The 19,441-nt window shown below is 41.0% G+C and overlaps 2 protein-coding genes across 4 annotated transcripts in view; one reads left to right on the forward strand and one right to left on the reverse strand.

The window, feature by feature from the left end:
* The window catches only part of fam222a (family with sequence similarity 222 member A), a 52,857-nt gene extending 44,289 nt beyond the window's left edge, over positions 1-8,568 (forward strand). The window contains exon 3 of the mRNA XM_037977173.1: positions 1,083-8,568. Within this exon, the coding sequence (XP_037833101.1) occupies positions 1,083-2,554 (1,472 nt within the window). The 3' untranslated portion in view covers positions 2,555-8,568. The remainder of the gene's footprint in view (positions 1-1,082) is intronic.
* Positions 8,569-11,465: 2,897 nt separating this feature from the next.
* The window catches only part of trpv4 (transient receptor potential cation channel, subfamily V, member 4), a 14,488-nt gene continuing 6,512 nt past the window's right edge, over positions 11,466-19,441 (reverse strand). For all 3 annotated transcript variants that reach the window (XM_017414003.3, XM_017414004.3, XM_017414005.3), the window contains 12 exons: positions 18,785-18,925; positions 17,153-17,451; positions 16,879-17,058; positions 16,609-16,767; positions 16,010-16,102; positions 15,811-15,884; positions 15,366-15,531; positions 15,219-15,285; positions 14,743-15,047; positions 14,202-14,329; positions 12,948-13,069; positions 11,466-12,842 (listed from right to left, as the gene is read on the reverse strand). In XM_017414003.3, the coding sequence (XP_017269492.1) occupies positions 12,742-12,842; positions 12,948-13,069; positions 14,202-14,329; positions 14,743-15,047; positions 15,219-15,285; positions 15,366-15,531; positions 15,811-15,884; positions 16,010-16,102; positions 16,609-16,767; positions 16,879-17,058; positions 17,153-17,451; positions 18,785-18,925 (1,835 nt within the window). In that variant the 3' untranslated portion in view covers positions 11,466-12,741. The remainder of the gene's footprint in view (positions 12,843-12,947; positions 13,070-14,201; positions 14,330-14,742; positions 15,048-15,218; positions 15,286-15,365; positions 15,532-15,810; positions 15,885-16,009; positions 16,103-16,608; positions 16,768-16,878; positions 17,059-17,152; positions 17,452-18,784; positions 18,926-19,441) is intronic.

The following is a 19,441-nucleotide window of genomic DNA, read 5'->3' on the forward strand; positions in this document are numbered from 1 at the left end:
TGGACTAAATAAATGTGAAAATTTTGTGGCCAAGGGTAAGACCCAGTAAGTGATACCACTTATAAATCTCAAATGTGCCACTGCAATTAAACAAGCTTTTATCCCCTCCCCTTCTTCCCTGCGTGCCTGGTACCAAGGCTAACCCAATTCAGTGCTGAAGAGAGTCCGAATTAATTTCACAATGCACTGATTTAACAGCGCCTGAGGTACCAGGCTTTGACAGAATGAGTTTTTAAAAAGATTCATTTGTCTAGGGATGTACATCCACAGGAGGGTGTGAAAATGAGATGGAAAGAAAGCTCAAATGGAGGAGGGGGTGTGACGGAACATAAATGAATGCCAGTCCTCATTTACAGCTTTTTCAAACCATGTTTGGGTTATCCTTAAGTGTATCTGCTGGTTTTATTCACCTCAGGCGTCTGTAATAAAATATTGTTGAATTATATTTCAGTAATGTCTTAAGATCATTTCTGAGGCGGTTCTTACAACTCATAAAACATGCTGAGCTTTAAAAACCTTGCAGTCCACTTGTCGCTTGTGCATCTGTGGTTTAGAAATCACAGATCAGCTTAAGCCGATAGTTCATACCTTACTTTACTTTTTATATGACAGCAACACAAAGCATGGATTAGTAAAGAACCAACAAGGAGCAAACAACAAAACTAAACTTTATGTTAGACATCACTTCGTTGGTAGAACACTCTGAATTCATTTCCTTTATTAGTTTATTTGACAGGAGCAATGCACACAAACATAAAACACAACAAGTCTGTAACTGCTGCGTTGCACAAAGAGTGTGTAGCTACATCTAATTCGCAACTCCAGTCCCTGAATTGTGGCATTATGTACCACACGAGTTAAACCAAAAATGCAGGTTTGGGTTATGTAGCTGCAGTGCTGAATGAATTAAACCATATGACTGATGATTGAAAGCAATGGATTGAATGTTATGTTGGTGTCACAGGCTTCTTTGGTACTGTTGCTAATTAAAACTAAGATTAGAAGTTCTAGATCCAACTATTTGTGATTTTATGTCTTATTTTGTAATTTTACTCATGCTTCTCTTTCTGTTTGTCTTTCAGGTGACCTGGTGGTGCCCACACATTCCCCACGCTACCCAACAGCGGCAGAACTTGATGCTTATGCTCAGAAGACAGCCAACAGCCCACTTTCCATCAAGATCTTCCCCACCAACATTAGGGTTCCCCAGCACAAGCACCTTAACCGGACTGTGAATGGATATGACACCACAGGGCAGCGCTACAGTCCCTACCCACATCTTCACACAGGGGGCTACCATGGTCTCCTCGCCATCGTCAAGGCCTCTTCCTCAGCATCCTCATCATCAACATCCACCTTTGTTCCTTCAAAAGGTGTTCTCAAGAATGCAGAAGGCAGACGGACTAAGCTCTCTCCAGCCCACATAGCTGTCGCCCCATACCCACCACCCAGTAATAGCACTTTAGCCAGTGGTCATGGTCAAATGGTATACCACACTGGGCCCTCAAAGCCTCCAGAAGGACCTGGACTGTCCATTCCTCCAAACGTCACTGTAGCCGGCTCTGTGATCCCTGTAACGGGGGGTCGAGGCCTGGCCCTGCCTGCACAGTCCAACCTTCCCTCCATCCAGAGCATCATCTATCAGATCAACCAGCACTGCCAGGCCCAAGCTCTGCAGCAGGTGTGTCAAGGGGCTTCCACTGCATCGACAAATCCCAGCCCCTCCAAGCAGAGCACAGCTGTCATGGGGGTTACTTCTAGCTCCTCAGGTGGAGGTTATGTAGTAGGAATGGGTCCCCAGGCTAACATGGTGTACACCGGATCAGGGCTGCCGGCTCAAAATGCAGAGGCAATGAAGACCAGTGTATACGCAGACGGTATGGACTACATCATTTGGCAGAAGCAGCAACAGCAACAACAGCAACAACAGCAGCAACAACAGGCGGTCCTACGCATGTATAGCGGAGGCAGCGGAGGAGGGGGCGCCATCAGCAAGTCTCCTGAAACCTGTGTTCCAGGTGGAGGGATTATGGCAACCCAAGTGTCATCCTCTTCCTCCAGACCTTATCATCTGACAGCGAGTGCTAGTGGGGGAGGTGGGCTAGAAAAAGTCAGCTCCTCCCCTTTGAACTGCGTGGGAATGCATGGGAATTTTTCAGTGGGTCAGTACTTTGCACCGCCGTGGAACAGTGTGCTGGTGACCCCCGACAGTGACTGCTACAACCCCCAGGAGCTTCTGGGCACCTCCACAGGAGGTCCATCGACCGGGCACAGAGAAATGGGCTACCCTCACCACCATCACCACTACCACCATCATCACCACCACCACCCTGCCATAGACAGCGGTGGAGGTCTGTGCTGCAGCCTGCCTAGCAAGAGCATGTGCAACACATCCGTGCTGAGCAGTAGCCTGCAGTCCCTGGAGTACCTGATCAACGACATCCACCCTCCCTGCATCAAGGAGCAGATGCTCGGCAAAGGCTACGAGACTGTGTCTGTGCCGCGTCTGTTAGACCACCAGCATGCACACATCCGCCTCCCTGTTTACAGATAGATGGGGAGCATGAGGACGAAGAGAATCAAGAGTAGTGAATTTGTGAAGAAAATCAAAGTTAAAGAACAGAGATGTGTTTTTCGCGGTACAGAACTGTTGCGAGTGCCACTGCTTTAACTAGTGTGGGAGCTTAGAGAAGAGCAGTTGCTGCGCTGTTTGACCTTAGATTTGTCGGTTTCAAAGCAGGCTGTGGGAATCCCCAAACAGAGAAGAAGGTGGTACCAGTTGAGAAGAAAAGGGATTTCAAGATCCTCCTGATGTTCAATTGTGTGGTTTGCCAATAGGATTTTTTTTTTTGATTGGTTTTATTTTGTTTGGTTTTTCTTTCCTAAACTGGTTTTGATTTTCTTTCCTAAACTGGTTTTGACGAGAATCTTAGCTTGACATGAAGTGCATACGCCACTTGTATCTCTTTTCCAAATACTAAGGATGAAGCTACTGTGTAGGTTGTCACTGAAATGGTCTTAAAGGGCCGACGCTGAGGGCTGCTCTTGAAATCCAAAAACTCTGTAACAGAACGTGCATACAAAAATGTGCAGACAAACGAGAAGCGTACGATTATAAGCAGTTCTTGGTGTTGTGTAAAAGGATCATAAGGTTGAGTCTAAAAGGGTAGTACGATATTAGTTATTGTTGCTGTTATAATTGATACATTAATTGCACTGCTTGAATTTTGTTAACTTTGAAGTTTGGAATTGGGTAGTTTGCATATGATATATTTAAGAAACTTGAAAAACTTGAACCTATTTTTTGTTGTTTGATATATTTGTAGGTATATTATATGTATTGGCTGCTATGAGGAAAAGTGTCTCAAATGTATTTCTTTTCTTTTTTTAATTATTATTTTATTGTTTTCCACATTTGTTTTTATGATCGATTAATTCCTCCTCAAGCTGATGTGCAGTCTCTTATGTCCTGGCGTGAGGCATAGTTGCTGCTTTGGTTCTGTAAGAACCCGTTTGGAGAGCTCTTTTTTAACCAACACTGGAATCTACAATAAATCTTGAAATATAAAAAAAAAATGTGGCAAAAAAAAGAAAAAAAAATACAAAAAAGAAATGTTACAAAGAAGAATGTGATTGGGAGGTTATCTTCATAACCTTATTTGTTTGTTAAGGTGTGTGTGTGGCAGAGTGCATGTGTTGCTTTTAAGTTTTTGTTTTTCAAAATCCTCAGACTTTTTTTGTTTTGTTTGTTTGTTTGTTTATGGTATCTTAACCAGATTTTTTTCACACATTGACAGACTGAATCACCGGTCCCATAAACATTCGGAGTAAATGTACAGAAGATGACCTGCAATGCTCCCTTTCAGTGGAGGCTTTATAGTTTCTGAGTCAGAATATAGATTTTAGTTCTCATTTGACTCCTGTAGTTACAGCACTGCAGCCTCGTCTGTTATCAGAGTAACAGACAGCGGTGAAAACAAATGAGAGTGTATGAAAAATTGAAAACAATCATGCCCTGTCCTTTGGCGTCAGATGGAACAAGACCAAGCTCATTGCTTTTTCTCGCCCATTTCAACCCCCCCTAGGTTGGGATGCATTTAGCCTAGGCCAGTCTTAACTTGATAAATCAGAGAAATGAAATATTTATTATGACTGTGAGATTCCCTCGAATGTACTGCACTTAAATTACCGCAATATTGTATTGCCTTGTGGGACTCAAGTGAAAGTGAAAAATTGTATCAGTGCAGCAGTCCTCTGGTCTTAAACTGGGATTTTTTTATTGTCAGTCAAATTAAATTTAATAACTGGAGAGGAAGAGAACAAGGGGCTTTGTTGTGGGGGAAATGCTGGCATCGGTCTAGATTTATGAAGTGCAATTATTATGACTGTATTAACATTTTTTTTCTCTGAGCTTACACCAAAAAAATGTAAACTACAGTTGTCCATACATTCCCAATGTACCACATCCCTAATCCTTATCTTTTTGTTTTGTTTTAAGGTGTAAAATAAATTTCTTTAAGAATATATACAGAAGCCACATCTTGGCTCGGAAGTCTGTGATTATTTTTCTGAACCTTTGTCCTCTGGAAGTCACTGGGGCATTCGGTCTTCTGGCAGTTGTGTTGAATCCATAGAGGAGTGTGATGTGCAATTCTGTATTGATTAGAATCTTGTACATGTAATTGATAATCTAAATGTTTACAATTTGCCATCCAAAGAGAAATTTAAAAACTGTGCTGGCAGAAACAGAAGTATTGTATACATAGATTAAGTAGAATATGTATTGGATTTTAAAAGAAAAAGACAACTGGGTGGAAAAAATTAATAAGGAGGAAATTATGTTTCTTTGACTGTTAAATTTAACAAATCTCACCCCTTCCTTTATCTTCATTATGAGCCATAAATGGATAGTTTACATCTGTTGAAGCAGGGTTCAGTGGAAAGGTTATGAACAATTACTGTCTTACTTGTTGTAGATAGCTCTTTGAATGACTTTAGTTTAAAAAACTGGAGCTGTATTTCTGTCTACACTGACAAGCTTAAAGGCTAGTTCGAGCAGGACCAAGACCAAAGTAGATTCCTGCCTTCTTAAAACAACTTTAATCTCCAGAATTTGATACTGATTCATGCAATTGTTGTTTTATAAACCATTTGACTACTGGTAAATGTGCATTATATGTTTATGTAAGCAGAAATAAGACACTTCTATTGGAGTTGCCCAGGCGGTACCGGTAGTGCTACATGTAGCTGCTGCTTCTATTTCTACTTGCAAATAACCACAGAGTTTAATGTAAATAACCATTTAATGTGAAATTGACTCAAATGTAATGTTCTATAAATAAGCATTTGCAGGAACTGTTTTGCAATGTTAAAGACTGAAGTTGTTTTAAGATAGCAGCAATTCACTTCGCTCTTAGTGCTGTCAGCCTGACCATCCGGTCAGAATTAAACTCCATTTCTCCAAACTGAGGTCATTCAAAGAGCTATCTACAATAGGCAGGATTTTAACTGTTCATAATCCTTCACGGAACCCAGAGATAGTTCAAAAGATCTCTGTAAATATTCCACTAATGATAATACTGTTTTTCAAGGCTGTCAGATATTTCAGACTAAAGAATACCCAACCCCCCTTGGCTTAAATTTGCATAGTAAATCTTTTTGAACATTGGAGTGTTTTTTTTTTCCTGTGTTGTTTCAACAGTCTAATGCTTTAGCCGCAGTCTGATTCCAGCATATTTTCTGTCGAGTAGAAATATTTTGACAGATCTTACAGATACATCCCGTCCCTAAATCCCTTCCGTTTGGCTTCTGCATCCGAGCATTAAACCCTGTCACATGATGTTGAAGTGAAGAGGAGACACTTGAGGCAGTGGAGTTACTAGTGTCTGGCCTTTCCCACCAGTGGAAGTCTGAGGCACCAGGCCTCTTCGGCTAATGGAAATAGTGGGTGACATTTGACTACTGGACACTTTATTTAGTCAAAGGACTGAAATCAAATCCATTCAAATAAAAAGGTATTTCTTTTGAAGTATAGAGGTGGAGCTTCCCAAAATCAACCTCCCCCCAAAAAAAAGAATTAGCACAAATATTAATTTCAAAACACTTTTTTTTTAAATCAAACATAAACAGGCTCAGCATCTTTGCTCACTATTTCACAAAGCAAGGCTCCAAACTGTCTGCCCCCCTGGTCTTTTACACACAATGAGCTCCTGTTGGTGGCATGCATCTTAGCCCTGCAACCTCTGGTCCATTCCACTATTCCTCATTTGGACAATGGCTTAGCCCCATATTAGGATAATAGAATTAAATTTCAAATAGATTTGTGCCTGAGTTGATCCAGCCACAGCTCACTCAGCTGCAGAGGCAGAGTGGCATATGGCATGTCATTATCTGAGCCCACCCTCCCCCTGTCCGGGGCCAACAGGGTTCAGCGGTGCTTAAACAAACTGGAGGTTAGAACTGGCTGGCTGGCGTTGAAGAGGAAGAGGACAGCAGGGTTTGGGTGGTAGTGGTGGTTGTGAGTGGGGGATGTTGCAAAATCACAGCCTCTGCATCATCTCAGATGGCCTCAGTACCACACCATGGCGCCCGGGCTCTGAGGCCCTGCTTTAAAAAGCTGTGCTTCGTTTGATCAAGGGGGATTTGTTTTCTGTTGGATTATACATGCTCGTTCCCTGTGTGGCTGAGGGGCCCTTGTGCAGCGAAACAGGAAAGACTAGAAAAGAATGAAAGATGCAAAGATTTCGGGGTCAGACGAGCCTCGGAGCATCAGTTATCAGGATAGTTGTCATGTTCCTGGCTCTGTTTTCAGCCTCTCATCTTTGATTTATTGTGCCTCACTTTACCATATTTTAGTAAATGAGAGCCTCTCTTTTCATTAACTTTTTAGTATTTAAAGAATAAAATATGTGCTTTACAGGAAATGATAAATCACACCAATGAATGAGGACATTTCAATCTATAACTTATCTGTGGCTACAGACTGCTATTGACTTTTAACGCGTTTTCAAGGGCAACGAGACACTCGTGGGGATAGCTGGAGGGCAGAGTGTAGGAGAAGTGACTTATGCTGGTTGTAAAAATCCCTTAGTAAATCCCAATAAGTCCGTGAAGACCTTTGCCCAGTGTAAAGGTCTAGTCGCATATTATGCACCTTAAATACTGCTGAGAAGCAAAGAGAGCAGACAGGCTGTTCAGAGCCGGGTCAGCTCTTTCATTCTCAGAACAGAGAGGAGGGGGAGAGTAGAAAAATAAAGGCAGCTGCTCACTTTGTAGAGCATCCCCCTCCCTCCATATCACTTTGGTCAACTTCAGTCATGTCCCCTGGCTGCCCTTCTGCTCTTTGGAGGGGTCCTCATCGCAGACCTGTTCCCAGAATCTCCGCTCTGACATCTAAGAGAGAATGAATTCACGAGGACGGTCCTCTCCATTTCACTCATACCTAGCGAGAAAATACTTTCATCAATAATTCAGATAGTCCTGAGGAGGCTTGTACAGTTAAACCGCCAGCCTTATAGCTGTGTTGCACAATTTCATTAAAGATATGCTGTGTTTTGCTTCACAGTTTGAGCAAATCTCTTTTGGAAAACACCTGATGGGTCAAGTGTGAGTGGCACAGAATTTAAAATCAGGTTTTAGTATTCGTTATATGTACTACAAGGTAAAAAATCAGCACAGATGACAAAATAAATCAGGATTTTTTTTTTTACCCCCAAACACAGTTTTGGGAGCTTAAAAAAAATAAAAAGGCAGTGCGATGGGGTGTAATTCCAGGAGCTTAAAGCGTTTTATTTCTTCACCGTCACAGCTTCGGCTGAAAAAGCTTATGGCCTCCAAATATTCATCTGCTTTGTGCGGTGGGTCTATTACTGAATCCAATCTAAACGCAAAAGTCTGGGGATTTTGCTTTCTTTCTTTTCTTTTTCTTCCTCCTGATTTCTTTCACTGTTTGTATGGCTCTCCAAATTATCCTGTGGACAAACAGGGCTGTTTTGTTTTTCTCAGATGATCTCGAGTGCACCAATGCTTCCAAAGTATGAGGGTGCCGCAACCTTGAGAAAATAATATATATGGAAATGGGAAATCTATAAAGCATCTCTCTTATTGTTTTCCCTGCAGTACTGTGTTTAAAAATGATTTTGTCTCCTCAGGATGAAAAAAAAACAACAACAACAACAACATAAGGAATACATTGCTTTCTTCTTTTGAAAATGATAATGTATGAGTCTTAGATTTTGAAAAAAGAAGTCTGAATATGAAAAAAAAGCTGTAAAATCCTTTACTTGTGGGGTTTTCAACTTTTGAATGTGCCTACAGCCAAGCATCCCAGTGATTGCTTACCCTCTGCAGTTCTGCAATCTCCCCACAACCATCATCTTCAATTTGCTGAAACTGCCACTGTCACTCCTCCATCCCAACCATCTCAATAGATATTTTGTCTGTTCCCTGCTTTTTGTCAATCTCAGGACTGAAATTTCTTTACTTTAATGTAGATGGCTGTTTTTCATTTGACCTTTCCTCTCTTATGTATTTCTGTTTGACATAAGGAAATAAAGCAGATGACTTCTATGACTGCTTTTGTTCTCTTTCTTTCTGTCCTTCTTTCACATTTTAAAGAAAGGAGTAGGACTAGGCCTTACTCTAATGAAGGTAAGCATATTAGTCTTAGGATTCAGTTTGAGCATCACCGCCATATGCCTGCTTCGGCAATCTTGTTTTTCACTTGACCCTTTTCACCCCTACAGCTGTAACAACCTCACCTTAGAGAAACAAGCAAAGAAAAACCAAGGCGGTGGGGGTGAGGGGGGTGAGAGGGACAGCATCTATTTAATTTAATAAATTTTTTTATTGTGGAATTGGTTGAAATTTTTTTCCAAGACTGTGCTTTGGAGAGAAAAAAGACAAGTTAAAGCAATAGTTCAGATTTCTTTTCAAGTGGGGTTCCCTGTTATAGATAGACTTTAATTCGAACCAAATTGAAACGCTAATAGCTAGTCCAAGTGGGTACAAGACCAAAATAGGTTACTGCCATCTTAAGACAACTTCAATCTAAAAGATTTCATGGCAGTCAATGCAATTGTTATTTTATAGAAATAGAATTTGCAGAAACTGCTTTGAAATTTTTGCAATCTCAAATATATCAGGTTAGATATTTATTGTTCATAACCTTTTCACAGAATCCCACCTCAGGAGATGCTTTAAATTACTTTACATGTTATTTATCAATGCAGCCAAGTAAAAGGAAGTTTGCTAAAGACTGAAATTATGCTTTTCTTTTTCTTCTTTTTTTAACTCACCTAATCCTTGCAACAAATTTTGTAATAACTGATCAAAAAATAAAAATCCATGTCTTCAGTTTGTGCTAAATTTAAAGGGTAGTTGGTTTTATGGCGTGCTAACTTTGCTGCCATCACTCTCCTTAGAATAAGGAACCCCACAAACATTCGATCTACATGTTTGACAACACAGGTATCCACGAGAACTCAACACAGACACTTTCCTTTCTCTTCTCACTCCCAACCTCGCCGCCCACCTGAAACATCAGATAAGCCACAGACTGATGAGCCATCCGCCTCCACCAGAGCGTGTGGTACTGGGAGACTGCACACCGATTTCAATACACGCTCGCTCAGACAGAAAAAGAGCTCTGTGGAGCAGAAATGCTTCTCTTATTAGCAAAACTCATTCACCTGCACGCCACATTGAGTCCCTGGCAATTTCACAATAAATCATAAGAGATGCTTACGGAGGCCGGGGGAAAGCAAGCCGAAACTCTGCCACGGCCGTGCCCTCACCTGTCACTTTAGACACTCTGAATCATTTCGGGATCAGTGGCCTCATTTTTTATCTTATATGAACTGAAAGGTCATCTCACAAACCACCTGACCAATATGTCTCTAGCTCTTCATCTCCCAGTTCTTCCAGTGGCTGCTCATTCTAATCAGAGATGTCACAGGTCGGTGAAATATTTCACTGGGGATCATGGAGGGAAAAAATGATTACAAACAGAAAAAAGGAACACTAGCTTAAGCTAGTAGGAAGGCTTACTCTTTAGCCACCTCCTTTAAAATGTAAGTTTAGGAAATGATTAATGTGTGAGTAATAAAAGTTCCCTCCTTAGTGTCAGACTGCTGGGACTTAAATGTGTTACTTGAAGCTATCCATCAGTCTGAAGTGTTGTTTGGTGAATAAAGAATGAGTTGGCCCAAGCTCAGCCTCGTATCCACTTGAGACTCATCAGCCTAAACACTTTTAGAGCTTAACCTGCTGGACGATAGCTGAACAATTTGTACTCCCGATACCCAAGCTAGTTAGGATACCATAAGACCCTGAGACAGAGGCAGTCAACTTTCCCTTATAGGCAGTTACCAGATGAAGACCGTTACAACACAATCCTGTTTGGCTGTCGCTTGGTTTGTTGAGACACTTTTTGTGGCAGCCAGCACATGCCTGCTGCAAGCAGGCGAGCCATTTTGTTAACAGCTCACACTTCCTGTGCAAGCGTGTGGTTCCAGAGTTGCTGACAGTGACACTTGCAGGACCGAGCCCTGCCCTACTTAACAGGCTGAAGGGAGGAGGGCAGGCCAAGTTGTCAGCAGCGCTAGGTGCTCGCTGCTTAGATAAACCTGGAGGATTAGTGGCCCAGTTAAAGTTGGAGCAAAGAGGATTAGCCTCTTCTCTGAGGTGGTGAGAGATTCCCTGTGTCCTTCAGCACTGCTGGCCTCAGAGACGAGAGGGAGGAGAAGGATGGGAGACAGCCGAGGAGGACTTTGCTTTCATTAATGTGAAAGAGGAAAACTGGGGTGCAGTGATGAAAGGTGAAATTGTTGCCAGGTTGTAGTTTCATTAGGAAGCAAAAGGCTTATAATTACAGGCCAGGTGTTCAGGAGACCTGAGGTCCTCTGTAAATAACTCTTCACAAATGGGCCATAATCTACTGACTTGATACCAACAACATATAGTTCTGACAGTTTGATATTTACAGCTAAAAATGACCACAACCCCTATACACAGATATATATGTTAAATTGAGGACGACATGACACATGTTAGTCTTAATCTGGCATGTCAATTTGTAGCGGGACAGAGAACTTTAGATCTTTGCTGCCATCAGCAGGTCAACAGAAGAACTGCAGTTAAAGATAAATGAGCTCGATGTTTATAGAATCAGGGTTAGTTAGGGACTTAAGAAGAAAGGCAGTGACTTGTGAATATTTTTTTCTTAAATAGCAAATTCTAATTTTTAATGCAAACTTTACTTAGATAGCGAGTTCATTATTCAAATACATGTATAAAATTACAAGTTAGTGCCACTACATTATTGTCTCTCACTAAGTCATATTGAGCTTGGTCACAGATTTTCATTTTCATTTTACTGATAAAATGCTAAACTGGATATATAGGAGGAGGTACTTATTTGTTTTAATCCAATATTTACTGTATGCCAAAATGAAAAGAAACCAGCGCACGGTTTAAAAAGGATCAGCGTTTATTGTTCTGTACAGCAATGTAGAAACAATGTAAAAAATGTATAGAAATGTAAACACTGACAACTCTGACCTTCAACAGTAGTGAACTTACAAAAATCAACTGCATGTCATGTATGCCACTATTCAATTGATGTGCATTTAAAAAAGAAAAAAAAAGAAGCTGTACAGGGCAAAGAGCCAACTGCGATGAAAACACTGCAGCAAACAGGGGAGAAGTACATAATAGCATGGACTAAGAGTTGATTATGCAAACGCCCCAGCTGCAAAGGAACAATAACTCTGCAAATTCAAAGACAACCCATAACACGGGAGGCTATTGTCCTGCATTTGCATATTTGCTTGACAACTATAACCTGCTCATCATGCCCATCTTGTTCGGAATACCGCCTTTGTATTCATATAATAATGCACACATCAGAAACTGGCAGAGAGCATTGTTTCTGCTCAAATGACAGCTGTTCTGCCTGAGCTGGCAGCTCAAGCCTGCGCCTTTTCAAACTAGTGCATTTAATTAATACGATGCAAAAAGATTTAAAAAAAAAATATGCTGCATAAAATAGATATATTCTTTTTCTTTGTTCTAAAACCTTCCATCCTAAATACATTCTAATCAGCGTGTAGAGTATATTCTTTATGGCAAATTAAACCTATAAAATGTAAGCTGATTTTTATTTTCTAAGTTTAAAAAAAGTTTTTAAAATATTGCCCAATAAGATTAAATTTGCAAAAATGTCATAAAAGGCTTGTTGTTGCAGTACTAAAGCAATGATGCAGTAAAAATGCTTTTTTTCCCCCCTGTAAAATAGAAAGCACATTAATCTGTTTCCTGTAAGACAAAAAACAAAAAGAACAATGGATGTAAAAATCCCTGAGTGATCGCCCACTGATGTCTGACACGCAGAGGTACAGAACATCCTTGAAACGTTTGTTGTTCTTTTGTCACAAGATTTTTTTTTAAAAAGTAATAATATGCAGCTGACTTTCTAAATTTTTAAGCTTTTTTTGTGTTTTCTCGTGGTTTCATTTGAACTATAATTTGTGTGGAAATGTTTCATCAACTGAACATTCAGTGTCTCTCTACATGTTCAGTCTTCTGTTCTTTTGTAACAAAAAAGTTGTAATACTCTGTTCACCATAAACTAAAAGGCACAAGACGTGTGAATTAGCACGTTCAATGGCTAGTTGGCCCCTGAAATATTAAAGCTGATGGCTTTTTGTTGCCACCTGATAACAAAGCAGTTCTCTGGACCCGTTAGTGCCTGGATGTCAGGGGCTCCATCTCCACCGCCAGATCATGAGGTCGAGGACTTCTGCTTAACTCTATCGCCCGCGGGACCACAGTGGACCAGCGATCTGGGATGTATGAAAGGAAAATATATCACCTGAGTGGATGAACAGGTGCTCGAGCCACATGAATACACCTTATAATTAACTGCAGCAGTACAGTATATATCTCACCTCTCCTCAGTCCTCTGACACTTTGCTGCAACCCGACGGATTGGCTGGTCTCACTCTTGCCTGGATCCTCGTTGATTATCGCCAGGTTCTGATTCCAGTGACACCAGTTAACCTCATCCACCCTAAAGTAACAACACTACATTAGGATTGGCAGCGGCAATCTGCTACGAACTGCACATTTCTCCCTTTCAGTACACAAAAGTGCCTAAATGCAGTGGGGAAACCACCTGAGGCGCATTCCTTTGCCAAAACATTAAACTTTTACATTCCAGCTTATATATATTCATTGCAGTTTGTAACAAATACTTCAAGTTCAATGAATGTGTTTTTGAACCCAGAGCAGTGAATTTTTTTTTTGCTTGTTTGTTTGTTCCAGTGCAGAACTCAATATAAAAAACAATGCTGGCCTCAATACTGCAAATTGTAAACAAATGCACTGATTATCCTGGTATTTTTTACCTTTTATTAACTATGTGGTAGATTACACTAAACCTATTTTATTCCAGTGAACATCAACTGATGGCCCCTGGGCCATATCTGGTCCAAAAACTCATTGCTTCCAGCCCAGGACGTATTAAATGCACAGTTGTACCCCAGCTCTGAAAGGGTTAATGACAGCAACGAGAGCCTTTATTCACACCACAGGATGAAGTCCGACTCAGATGCTGAAACGCAGCAGAGAGCGGAGGTGTGGCCGTTCAGCTCAGAAAGACGCAAGAAGCTCTAAAACATTAAACACTTGAGCTTGAGTCTCACACAGGGCTTATTTGTTTTCCTTACCATTCTCAGTTAAGTAAAATTATTAAATTTTCCGTGCTGTTGTTTTGCATTTGGAGCAGGAGTACATGAAAAAAAACAGCCCTGTCTTATACGACACACTACTTTCTGTGCTTTTCCTTCAGGCTTCAACGTTGCCTGACACAAAACTGTTAGTTATACTTATTAAATAATTTCACTTTCTGTTTTTAGCATTTATCCTATATTTAAAAAAATCCATATGCATAATAATTTACAACTAAAGTCACAACACAAATGTTTTTAAATAAAAAAGAAGAAGTTGAAAAATGTTTAACACCTTTGAAAAATAAAATAAGATGGCAAATGTCATCCATTTCTGACAGCAGAAACTGACTCCAATAAAACATATCAAACCATAATTATCAGAAACATGAAAAATCAAAGTCTGATTAGATACATTCTGTCCTTTTAGCAAAGTTTGTTGATGGCAGCATCATTCAGTGTCATGGAAGATACCTGAAACACCAGCGTCGATCTGGTGTGCCGTCCCAGTTCTTCCCCACAGTCACCATCTCCCCAGCTCGAAAGGACTTGCGCAGACACACTGGGAATGAGCGCTCAATATCCAGGATGGTCGTAGCCCACTGCAAGTAAAGGATCGTGCAACAAGCAATAATAGGAAATTCTCAAAACATTGAAAAACCCTGAAATAAATCTACTTTGATCTATTTTACGTCAACAGTCTCTCCTCTTGTTTAAGCACGACAGTGACCCGTATTTTGGTAAAATGTTTCAGATCTTCTTTTTATTAAAACTGTTGCAGACCTTGAAGGCCACCACACAATGAGTAACCTGTTATGTTAATTTGGTTTCAAATCAAACACCTATTAACTCGTGACATTCTCAAGAGAATCAACAGAATTGTGCCTGTTAGGACTGCTTGAGTCTAACTGACATGATACCACCCTAAAAGACACTTTCCAGAATCAATCAAACCTTATTTATGAAAGCAGACTTTTATGTAATTGGTAAAATAAAATTGAAGCTTCTTTGTCACCTGCAGCTTCCAGATCTTCTTGCTCTCTTTGGACACCTGCCCCACCGTCTCCCCCATCAATGCGATCAACATGTTGAGTAGCAGCACAAAGGTGAGAATAATATAAGTGACTAAGAGGATGAGGAAGACCGCTGGATATCGTGCGCTGTAGACCATGTCCAGTTCCCCTATGCCGATGGTCAGTTTGAATAGGTCCAGAAGAAAGGTACTAAACGTGTCTGGAGCCCGGCACTTCGGGTAGGTGGGACAGTCGTCTTCGCACTCTGTGCCTGGTTGAGGACAAACTGGAAGCAGAGACACCAAAGCTGTGGAGTGGAAACACAGAAGGCCGTTTTACTCTTCACAAGCACTTTAAGGAACAGAAAAAACAATCTGAAAAGCACAGAGTGTCTTCCTAGAAATGCCAGACAATTACTTCTTCACATTTTGGAATAACAAAATGACAACATGAAGACAAAAGCTACATTTTAGCTCACCTGAAGCATACCCAATCATGAAGAGAACATAGACCAGCAGAAATCTGAAAAGATCTTTGAAAAGAATCTAAGAACCAAAAGAACAGAAAACATCAGGACACAACAAACCCAGAAGTGTATTGATGCTGCTGATGTTAATCACCCGACCTTCTGGATCATGATGCTGTAGGTGCCAGTGAGCTTCAGGCCTCTGGTGAAGTAAAGCGTGTTCATCCAGCCCAGGACAAGTGCAAACACCATCACAGAGACATAGGCCTTGATGCCAGACAGGTAAAGAGCAGCTGTGATTATAATCAGCACAGAATAGATAGAGCTAGAGGAAAGAAGGAAGAACTTTGTTAATGAATCAAATTTGTTTATTACAGAATTTGGCATTTTAATTAAATGTAGACATCACAGCTAACCAAGAGTCACCTAAATGCATGACATACTTTTCTTTATACCTAAATAACTTTGAAAACTATAAAAAAATACCAATGAGGAGGTAAAGAAATTAAATAAATGATTCAAATGTGAGGATGCAAAATTTGCCTTGAGTTCAAACAATTAAGAGATATAGCAGGAAGTGCAACTTCAGAGGATTGTGACTTACTACAGCAGCTGAAATGATCCATCCATAAACAAGGACTTTATGTCATGGCACTTTTTCAGGAAGACTTCCTTAATCTGATTTTTTTAAAAGAAAAACAAAGGACCATTTATATTGTGCAACGGGTTTGTGAGAGGAAGCTATGAGAGGACAGAAGGAATTGGGCAATTACAGCAGGGAGTCAGTAAATACGTTGGCTCACATTTGTGAGGAAGAAAAAGATTCCTGATGCCAGGATCACAATCTCTCCTGTCATCCGTAAGTAGTCAGAAGTGGTGGTGTAAGGGTACGGAGGCTGAAAGAAGAAGAATAAAACTTAACCAACGACAGTCATTTCACATCTGATCTCAGAGTTAGAAATGACAACACATGTAATCAAAAAAAAAAAAACACAAGAGAGAGAAATTTCACAAGCAAGACTGTTAAGGAGATAACCTGTTTATTTTTAAAGTGATGTTCTGTCAAATAGTTATCAATAGTTAGTACCTTATCAGCCATGACATCAGTCAGAGAGCAAGGAGTCTGGAGAAAGAGGCAAAAGTCTTTGTCCAGGCTAGGCTAATGGCTAGCCAAACAAGGAACTGATTTTTATCATCTTTAATACTTCCTAATATGGTAGAAGGTGTGAAAGGTTTAAGAAACACTGTTCTGGCACATAAAAATCAGAACAGAAGTGTACAGCAGCATGCTTGAAGACTACATCAAACCCCATAAAACATGATTAGATACCCGCTGAAATAAAAACAAGTTCATGTTGCGCAAAAACTCAACCGACTGGATATTTGACATTTTCACACCAACCGTTCCCTCTGTCGGGTGGTAATAAGCCACCAAGGTGAAGATGATCATGGAGGTGAGGTAGGAAAACACACTGATGTAAAAGGTGACAGCAGCAAACCTCTGCCATTTGGTCCTCAGCAGCTCGTTGATGGGCTCCACAGCCAGCATCTCATGGCGGTTCTAACAACAAGAACCGAAACATAAAACTCATCCAGTGATCTAAAACATGAAACATTAATACATGCACACGATGCGTTACTCCACTTTATCTAAATGACAGACATCCTTTACCTCATTGCGGCTGTTGTAGACAAGGATTTCCAGCACAGACGGTTCCTCCCCACATGTATCCAGTGACGACAGGTCATAGAGTGAGGAGTACACCGGACCGTAGGCCCAGTCCTTAAACTTACGAGATAAATGACGAACTTCCTCATCCTTGATTTCACGTCGGATAATATGCTGGAAAACCTGGAGAAATACAGAGAAGCTGACCTCCTGACCTAGGATTTAAAAGTTAAGAAGAAGCGCAACGATGAACACGTTGCACAGTAAATGTAACTACCCCTATCTTGCCAAGTTTGGCAGCCATCATGAGCGGTGACATTCCATCGTTGTTGAGTATCGTCTCCAGGCTACAGTCTGGGAAGAGCTTGGCGCACTTAACCAGCAGCAGATCATACATCTTAGTGAGGAAACGGGTGTTGTCCTTCGTGTTGTCAGCAATGTGCACTAGCGCGTGCAGCACCGTGTTTCCACGAGAATCCTGGCGGCGCATGTCGGCCTTCTTGTGTGGATTTTCTGTCAGGTAGTGCACTATGTCAGGCTGGTTGGTGCATGCAGCGAGGGAGAGGGGCAGCTCACCTGGGGAAACAATGAGAGCACACTTGTATCAATTTGGAATCACAGGAGAGGAACAAAACTGCACTTGTAGACTAAAAAGAAATGTATAATGGGAGGGTTGATTAGGAACTGTAGCTGGCATCTGTAGCTTTTCACAAAGCAGACTAAACATGGATCAAAGATCTGCCTTAAATCCCCGCCATGAAAGCGGCACAATTAACGGTTGTTTGAGGGAGGGGCCCAGAGGGGCCAGAGTGCCAAAAGCAGCTGCTGAAAATGAGCCGTTGCCATGGGTGACAGATTACTTTGTCACCTCACATAGAAACGCTCCTCTTCATGGATTTGCACGGGTGCACGCAGAGAGTTAGCGTGAGCCCAAATCCCATTAGCCATCAGCCCTGCCAGGTTCCTGTTCACCTCCCTGCAAAGCTCCGCAGCAAATTACTCACACTGTGCCCGGACACGCCGAGATTTGGGAATGACAACCATGCTCAGTGAAAATAGAAATCCTCTCCTCTGTGATAAAAAAGGGATGTGACATTTGATTTAAATTTTTTTTTAAAAAGAAGCAAATCTTAAATTTGAGCTTGGTAAAATATCAACAGACCCAAGAACTCTCCGGATCTACATTTCTCTTGAGAAGAGTCATTTCTGAATCAATTCTATGCAACAATTATCATCAAACGATTCAAACCATGCACCAATAAAGACAGATATTTCCTGAGGGGACATACTGTAGGATGTGGCGTTTGAGGTGTAACCCTAACAGCAGCCAGCAGAGGGCAGCGTTGAGTTTAGTTCATCAAATCCAACTTATTTGTGTTGAGGTGAGTGAAGTTCCTCTCACCAGCAGAGGATGTTTCTTTTACCTAACTGCTGAACACAGACACTTTTCACTGGACGCATGACTTCAACAGCAAGACACAATTCTTGTCTTTGTATGTGTTTTTGCAGAATGACAGTTCAAAAAACATTTGTACAGAAGGTGGAGTTCACCTCAGTCACATCCAGACTGCATAGCTGTCCTGCCAAAACCTGTGGCATTAAAAAGCAAAAGGGTGGGGGACTGATGTCACTTCCTGTATGTGTGGCAACAGAGGTGTCTGCTTAAAAATAAAAATGTTCTGGCAGCTGCTGGAGCACAAAACACAGATGTCAGTTCTAAGCTGAAGTGACCACTTGTGACCAGTGCGGTCATAGGAACCTCAAATGCACTTTATCGTCACAATTATAATATAATAGAGAAGCAAGTTTCTGGAATTCAAGGGGAAAGTGTTGTAAGAATGGAAACACAGAAGCTCGCTGAAGGCTGTTCTTTGAAAGCAAAGATTTAAAGCTGACAAGAAGTTGTTACCGAAGTAGAAGTATCCCCCCTCATCTTTAGGCTGGAAAAAGCGGCCCCTCGCTTGGGCGTGAACGTCCGCTCCCTTCTCCACCAGCAGCTGCACATACTGCTTACAGCGTCGCTCAATGGCAATGTGGAGCGCCGTCTGGCCTGTCAACAAAACCCAACACACAAGAGTTATTACTTCTGAAGCCGTCCCATACCTCTGCTTCACATCGTTCTTGATTGAAAACATATTCACGAAAAGAATGTCTTTTTCCAAAATGTAGTTGCAAAATCGAGGTGTGTGAGTTAATGATGCTGACTGAAATTCTGCAAGAATGAGTTACACAAGAATGAGTGCTTCAGCTTGCCATTTCTCAAAAATTCATTGCGTTGAGAAATGCACAACTGTGAGCTTGATGGAGGAAGTAAAATCAAAACTAAAGCTATGCGGAGCTAGGGCTTTATTTACATACAGTACAGGTGCTGGTCATAAAATTAGAATATCATGAAAAAGTAGATTGATTTCACTAATTCCATTTAAAAAGTGAAACTTGTATATTATATTCATACATTACATACAAACTCATATATTTCAAATGTTTATTTCGTTTAATTTTGATGATTACAAATGACAACAAATGAAAATCTCAAATTCATCATATCAGAAAATTAGAATATTAC

The sequence above is a fragment of the Kryptolebias marmoratus genome, linkage group LG1 (genome assembly GCF_001649575.2).
Source record: "Kryptolebias marmoratus isolate JLee-2015 linkage group LG1, ASM164957v2, whole genome shotgun sequence".
Lineage (NCBI taxonomy): Eukaryota > Metazoa > Chordata > Actinopteri > Cyprinodontiformes > Rivulidae > Kryptolebias > Kryptolebias marmoratus.